This window comes from Scophthalmus maximus, chromosome 9 (assembly GCF_022379125.1).
Source record: "Scophthalmus maximus strain ysfricsl-2021 chromosome 9, ASM2237912v1, whole genome shotgun sequence".
Taxonomy (NCBI): Eukaryota; Metazoa; Chordata; class Actinopteri; order Pleuronectiformes; family Scophthalmidae; genus Scophthalmus; species Scophthalmus maximus.
The window spans coordinates 7,592,501-7,600,545 of NC_061523.1; the positions used below are offsets into that span (position 1 = coordinate 7,592,501).

Consider the following 8,045-nt stretch of genomic DNA (forward strand, 5'->3'; position numbering starts at 1 on the left):
ACAGGAGTGTGTCGCGCCTGTCGGGGAGCAGAGAGGCATTGCATTTCTTTAAAAACGAGACTAAGAAATAAAAAAAAAATCCACTTTAATTATGATCTCAATTGAGTTTCCTCTCATTTGATTTTCTCATCAACAATTTACACTGATTTTATTAAAAAATAAAATAAAATAAACGTTTCTTCTTTTTGAATTGATTTGCTCAGTTGGAAACCTGCAGGTGGATTTTTTTCCTAACACATATTAGGAAATGGAATATGTATTGTGAATCAGAAGAGTTACACACCGTGAGTCGGGGTGACGTGGGCCGGGGCAGCGGGGGCAGCGGGGGCAGGAGGTTCAGGGCTTCACGGGGGAAAGTTTTCAAAAAGGTCACGACACCGAGTGACAGGTCCCGCCCCGAGGCCCGGGGCCGTCCGAGCACACACACACACACACACACGAGTCCATCTGCGCAGCGCTGCACCCCGATGGACGCGGGAGACAACGCGCAACGAAAATGCAAGCGGGTGGGAAAATAAAGAGATATTTTAAAAGCAAATTATACTTTTGAGCCGCGTACATTGACACTCAATCCCTTCATCGATTCCTCGAGAGAAACGGCGAAGGCCTTCACCACCGCAGCGCCACGGGAAATATGACAAAGTCCTGTTCAAAAATGACGAACATTAAACAAACAAACTGAACCTCCGTTGAAAACATTTTGTAATATTTCGTCCGCACTCTTATTTTGAAACATGGTGACCTCGAGACTACGTCCAACTCATTTCGATACTCTCCAAACGGGACGAGCTGTTGTGTCTGTTTCAGGAGGTAATTCAAACAGAATTACAGCTTTTTCTCAACAACAACAACAACAAAAATCCAAATTAGTTTTCACGATGACAATTCATTTGGATCCCGCGTTTTGAATGAATCCACGTCGAGTGAAGTCACCTCGGTGAATGCGGGCGGTGAGTTATGGGCCTGTGCAGCAAAACAAACCTATAGATTCAAAAAAATATATCCTATAGCCACGGAATGTGACTGATTCTTCTGATGAAGGTCACCGTAATGAGCCTTTGGTTTTATTTACTCCACAGGGAGTCTGTCGGGGACAATATCGCCGTAAGATTCACCCAAAGCCGCTGAACACACACACACACACAAAACAAGCCGCTGAACAAACACGATAAACAACCGTAAATTGGAATTTCATACAGACAAGATTCGAGAAATTATGAGTCATTAGTGTGTTATTATTATTATAGCAGCGACTTGCAGCGCGGTGTGGAGAGAGAGAGAGAGAGAGAGAGAGAGAGAGAGAGAGGAGGCTGCTGCTGCTGCTGCTGCTGCACGGTGCAAGTGTAGCAGGGGCTGCACGGCCCGGGTTATCTGTGAATGGGCCCTTTATTGGAGGCGCGGAGCGGGGATTTGCCTTTTATTCGCCTCGCTATGGAAACGCGCTCGACGGCAGAAAAATGCCGACGCGAAGAAAGGGAGTCGGCACAAGGAGCGTTTTCTAGAGGAGCATCTGTTACACTTAGAAACTTAGACTATCGAGAGCAGTGGAAACCCCCCCCCCGCCCCCCCGCCCCAGCCCCAGCAACCCCCCTCTCCAAGTCGCTCTGCTGTCTGCTTTATGCTTTATGCTTGCACGGAAAGAAAAAGCAATAGTGCAGACTTTATGGTTTTATTTTTTGGTCTCAAGACAAAGAGAAATTACTTAGGCAGTTTTTTCCCCCCTCTGTTTTGTAGCGATCTACAGACAGTGTAGTCTACATGCTCAGACTTGTAGAGCACATGTTTTTAAAACAAGGCAAATCATCTCAAGTCAAATCACTTCTCTGAATATGACACGTGTACAAAAAAAGTATATATATATATATATATATATATATATATATATATATATATATATATATATATATATATATATATATATACATATATATACTGTACGGAAACGCCAACATTGTGCCACAATTCTTTTTAACGGATATATGTTCTTTAATTGCGTGGATATTCTGAATAATTCCATCCCATGATAATGAGTCAAAAGAAGCTATCCACTTCGGCAAACTGGGGCAGTGGAGCAGCGCTGCCATTCTCATCAAATATTCAGCCACTTGCACTGAAGTTTCGAGGAGTAAACTGCATGAAGAATTCACACACACACACACACACACACACACACACACAGCATCGCACAACAAGAAGCAAACAACAAACATGGGAATACAATGCCTTCTTTCTCTTCCGTCGTTGGGCTGACATGCATGGCACAGGACTGTCCGGCCACCGCCCGTCCCTCGCCCTGTCCTGCCTGTGCCTACCGAGGCCCGCTTGTCCGTCCACCCTCCACGCAGCGGCTCCCTTGTCCACACACCCAGCCCGCAGCCAGCTCACCTGCTCCGGCCTCCTCTTCCTCTCCTTCTCCCCCCTCCGCCTGTCCTCCGTCTGCACGAACCATGCTCCTCGGCTCGACGCTCTTTAATGACTTTCTGGTGGCTGCCGCAGCCTTCTTTTATTTCTCCTAAATGTATGAAAATGTATGCAAATTTAAATCAAGCTTAACCTGGGAGCTTGCGAGCAATATATTTAATGGAATTTCAAAACCCATAAGGAGACCGGGACGCAGCCTGCTAATGGCAAATACAATTACGCGGCGAAGTTTGCCCCCTCAGATGTGCAAGATAGATATTTTTTTCTCTCTCTCTCCAAACTCTGAGGAGCTGATGAGATGCTTAAAGACTGCAAGTGTGGATGTGCAGTGTGTGAGGAGACATACGTTTCAGAGAAAATGGAAAATAATGAAGAGGTTTTAGGTTGTAAACATGTCTGTTGGCCACACGTGTCACCATGTTGCAGCAACAAAAAATATCAGATTTTGGCCAAAATTGTACTTTAAAAGCCTATTGGAAATACAGGCCCATGACATGTCTTATTATTATCTGACTGAAGTGGAAATGGATAAAAGGGCTGTGCGTAAAACACCTCTGCGTAAACATTACCTTGAGACGTGTCACGTACATGAGCACTGGAGGAAGTGTTCGGTGAAAGTTAATCAGTAGCAGTGTGAACTGCTCCTGCTTTGATTGTATCCTTCTAAATTAAGTGCTGGCACGTCTAACAAATACCATTGCGCTTTAATCTCCTCCTTCGCGAGCGCTCAAGGGTGACAGGGGTAGCAATAAACTCGCGCGTAAATCAGTTGGAAACTTTAATTAATAAACAGGAACTGCGCTTCACATGCACATCTTTCCGCAGCCAGGACCCACTGGACCAGCAGTCCGACTCACTTCCGGTTCGACTGCACTGGTAACCCTTTCCTACCCGCAGCGCTGCCGCCAGAGGCGGCGGTTCGGCAACACGCGCCGCCATTGGTGGAGACGCGTCGTCACTGCGTCTCCGTCGGTCCGTGAGTGGCGGTGGAGGCTGTCAGTCAGCGTTCGGCTGCTGCCGAGACTCCAGAGAGAGGGAGATGTCAGAGGCTGAGCTGCTCCCTCCCTTCAGTAGCACTAGTGGGGTTCAGCAGCCAGCATGGCCACAGCTGCCTCCAGCCCCTACACCCTGCTCAGCTCCAGCCCCATGATCCACCCGGACAGCCAGGCCATGCAGCCTGCTAGCCCCTACAGAGGTCACCAGAAGCTCCTCCAGAGTGACTACCTGCAGAGCATGCAGAGCAACGGACACGCACTCGGGCACCAGTGGGCGAGCAGCCTGTCGGAGGGCAGCCCCTGGTCGGCCTCCATGGAGCAGCAGGACATCAAGCCAGGCCGGGAGGACCTGCAGCTCGGCATCATCCATCACCGCTCCCCGCACGTAGCGCATCACTCCCCTCATCACAACAACCATGGCAACCACCCGGGGGCCTGGGGAACTCCGGTGTCCCACAACTCCTCCATCACCAGCGGGCAGCAGATCAACATCTACTCCCAGACGGGCTTCACTGTCAACGGCATGCTGGACCACGGCGGGCTCACGCCTCCACCCAACCCGCAGGGCCAAGGCATGCACCCGGGCCTCAGGGACACGCTCAGCCCCGAGCACAGCGACCTCGGCGGGCACCACTGCCACGACCACTCCGACGAGGAGACGCCGACCTCGGACGAGCTGGAGCACTTTGCCAAGCAGTTCAAACAGCGGAGGATCAAGCTGGGCTTTACGCAGGCGGACGTGGGTCTGGCTCTGGGCACGCTGTACGGTAACGTCTTTTCCCAAACCACCATCTGCAGGTTCGAGGCTCTGCAGCTGAGCTTTAAAAACATGTGCAAACTAAAGCCGCTGCTGAACAAGTGGCTGGAGGAGGCAGACTCGACCACGGGCAGCTCGAGCAGTATAGACAAGATCGCAGCTCAGGGGAGGAAGAGAAAGAAGCGGACGTCCATCGAGGTCAGCGTGAAGGGGGTGCTGGAGACGCACTTCCTCAAGTGTCCCAAACCGTCCGCGCAGGAGATCACCTCGCTGGCGGACTCGCTGCAGCTGGAGAAGGAGGTGGTGCGCGTGTGGTTCTGCAACCGGAGGCAGAAGGAGAAGCGCATGACGCCGCCGGGAGAGCCGCCGCCGCACGAGGGACCGTATTCTCACAGCGGGAGCGCGGGGGACGCCTCGTCGTGTCACGATCTCTGACCGAAGCACCGGGAGGAATCCCCCAACCCCCCCCACCCTTGCCCCCGGCACAGACTCTCGAGCGCAGGGGCGCGCTCGGCGGCACCTTTCCACAGCCGCCGCGCCCGTCCCGGTACGGACTCGTCCCGACGCCTCCAGCACTGAAACATGACAATAACAACCAGAAAGACACCCGTTCAGCCTTCGTCCTTTATTTTGTAACTGTCACGAGGGCATTATTCTATATATATATATCGGCATATCAAACGTCACATTTTCAGATCACCTTTTTTTTTTTGTGGAGCCCGCCAAATTATTTTCTACATCACGGATATAATTACAAAAATGTGCCTATAATAACCTGCCTGCGCCTTCGGTTTGTGGGTCGTGTCACCGTTTCCCCATCAGCTCGATAATAAGGACAGTGTGGGACCGATGTTTCTGATTTGTTTTGGCTTCTCTCTCTCTCTCTCACACACACATACACGCGCACACACACACACACACACACGCTCACACACACGCTCGCACACTTCGCCTCTGATCAGTGGAGTGAAACTGATAATAATATCACTTTTCTTAATTGATTTGTTGCAGCACCAGAGGCCATTTTGCAGTCCACCTCCCGCTTCCCTCGGGCTTTACACAGCGCTTTAGTTACATCCATTACTTTGTAACATACTCGTAGCGGATCTGTAATTATTATTATTATTATTTTAATTATTTTTTTGTGGCATATGCACATATAGGCCCTCGTTCCAGCTGTAGAGGTATTGCTGCCGTCATAATAGCACTTGGAGGTTTTATTTTTATTCAATTCCTCCCCTATGGCCTGTAGCTTGTGAAGACACACACACACACACACACACACACACACACACACACACACACACACACACAGAGTTAGATCTATTCATAGATCCATGTATTTGATTTCCATCATCTTCGACCATATAAACTGTGTGGACTCTGAAGCAGAGTAAGAGGGAGGGGTTGACTGACGCTATACACCTGCCTATAATTTTATTGTATGTTCAATATCAAAAAGTTTTTATAATCTTAAATACTCCTGTTATTTGGTTTATTTCCTAAGTATTTTTTCGAATATTGTACAGTTTTATATATTATCCCTTTTTGAAGTCATTAATTTAAACAAATGCTCTTAGTTATTCATGCACTTAATTAGCAATGTAAAAAAACAAACAAACAAAAAAATATTTTCAGTAAGATTGAACTGTTTCGGCGGTTTTATTCCAAATTTCGATGACAGCTCAAGTGATTATTTATTTTCAGTATAAAGCTTGTATTATGTTTTGAAATAAACTATGTATGTTGTAATAAACAATTTCTTGCTACAACTGTTTACTGTCCAGAACAGATTCAACTTTGGACTGATAAATACTGAGGCTTTAGAATTTAGAAATAGACTAATTATTATTCTTTTTATTATTATCATTATTGTAATTATTATCATTACTGTTATTGTGCAATAATTCAAATGTAGAATTAATTTTCTTTTTTTCAAAAGCCCTTTGCAATTTTTCAAAATTTGAATATTTTGTGTTGAGTACTGGTGGAATCAAAATTTTTGTCTGATGATAATTATACTCATTGCAGTCCATTAATATATATTTTTTACACACAAGTACAACTATGCTCAAGCAGCATAACCTTCACTGATCTTCAATGTCATGTCAAAAGGGAACTTTTCCCAGTTTCTACTTTTTTTCTTTGTGTGTATATTTCTAGGTCACTTACAGTTGTAAAAGATCCAGAGGTTCAGCAGGAGCTCGGCTGCAGCCCCACACGGACCTCAGCAAACTGAGACGCTTTCTCCGGCACTTCCACTAAAATGTTATTGTCCGGGCCCTCTGCCCTCCTCAATCAGACATGCGTGATTTATCGCCTGGGCTGCTGGGCCTGACAGCAAAACACAATGACAGGCACACACACACACACGAACACACATACACAGGCACACACACAGACGCGCGCACACACACAATCAGAAGCAGATGAATCTCATTTCAAAGACTACAGCTGCATATAATTGGGCATGCAAGGGCAAAATAGAGTTATATTCCTAAAAAAAAAATCAAAAAAAAATCATAACGCCTCAAAATAATTTAGCACTGGTTTTGGAAATAAGTAGGCCTATAGATGAAGTGCTGCTCAAATGATTCAAAAATAGAGCTGGAGAGGCAAGAGTGAAGGAGGGAGAGGAGGGGAGGAGAGGAGGAGAGGCGGAAAGGGTGCTAGGCCTTGCCTTGAAATGGAGAGCCTGACTGGAATACTAATGCATCTGAATTTATGCATCTACTCAGTCTGCAGCCCTGAGAGGGGGGTGGGGGAGACACAGAGAGAGAGAGAAGAGAGAGAAATGGGTGTGAGGGTGGAGGTGAAAGGGGGGCGGTTATGTAGCAGAAGAAGAAGAAGAAGAAGAAAAAAGAAAGGGAAAAACCATGGCTGATTGATTCCATCCATCCATCTATTTTAGTTTGAAATAATCCCTGATTTCTGTGGGGTGGGGGTGGGGGGGGGGGGATGACCCTGAATGGAAGAAGAGCAGCCAGCAGCCGAACAAACAAGCCGAGCAAGAGCCCAGGCAGGCACTGCAGTGTCCTCCACCTCACACTGCTTCAGTGTGGAGCTCCAGCACACGAGCATAGCACCATCCAAATATGTCTTTAATGAGTAACTCATACCTTCCACATACATAACTTAATAGAGGGGGGGGGATGAAGAGGAAAAAAATGATTGACTTGGGAAAATGTGAGAAAATCCTAAACAGGTGCCAGATGAAAGCATATTTCAGCGGCATTAAAAGATGAACCTGAGGTAATTATTTTTTCCCCCAAAAATGCTGGAGGTTGCACGTCAGCAGATGATTGATGAATTCTGAATCAGATCTGTGAGTGAGCACGAGAGCGATCCTCAGACAGGACAGTGACAACGGAGGAGCACGAGTGTGTGGTGACTCGTGGGGCGGCAGGTTGGAGGATGAGCAGGAGCCGTTTACTGGCAGGGGGATAATGGGACCAGCTGACTGGCACCTTTCTCTTTTTTTCTCTCCTCCATATTTGCATCTCATCACGAACCTTCTGTTCACTTTTCATCTTTTCCGTGTTTGGTTGAAAGTTAGGCTGTCGAAAGTGTAAAAACAAAAATAACAAAAAAAACAAAACCAGTGTCAAAATTCATTCTTCTAAATAAATTGTTTTCCAAAGCTCTTCATAAATAGCTGTTATTTTACCCAGGTTTTCAAAAAGAAAAGAAAAAAACCCCCTCTCTGAAGGTCGATAGAGTGGAAAAACATTCCGATTGAAGAGCAGTGTAACTTTGAAAGCAGGGCAGCAGACATTTTCTGAGAAAGCAGGGGGGGGGGGGGGGGGGGATAAAAGTTTACAAGACGCTGATATAGTGTGTGCAGTAAAAGTGGCATGGTAGGAGGTCGAAGA

General features: G+C 46.9%; 1 protein-coding gene and 1 long non-coding RNA gene across 2 annotated transcripts in view; one reads left to right on the top strand and one right to left on the bottom strand.

Moving 5' to 3' along the window:
• The window catches only part of LOC118319516, a 5,442-nt gene extending 2,817 nt beyond the window's left edge, over window positions 1–2,625 (bottom strand). Inside the window, exon 1 of the long non-coding RNA XR_004796012.2 lies at window positions 2,386–2,625. This is a non-coding gene — a long non-coding RNA (uncharacterized LOC118319516). The remainder of the gene's footprint in view (window positions 1–2,385) is intronic.
• A 567-nt stretch (window positions 2,626–3,192) lies between these two features.
• LOC118319503 (POU domain, class 3, transcription factor 4-like) lies at window positions 3,193–5,936 on the top strand. The gene has a single exon (XM_035649953.2). It carries the CDS (start codon window positions 3,520–3,522, stop codon window positions 4,606–4,608), a length of 1,089 nt encoding a protein of 362 aa, XP_035505846.1. The 5' UTR covers window positions 3,193–3,519; the 3' UTR covers window positions 4,609–5,936.
• The last annotated feature ends 2,109 nt before the right edge of the window (window positions 5,937–8,045 follow it).

What these genes read in the sequence shown, in the direction of transcription:
- LOC118319503 (XM_035649953.2), top strand. Translation starts at nt 3,520, where the DNA reads ATGGCCACAGCTGCCTCCAGCCCCTACACCCTGCTCAGCTCCAGCCCC.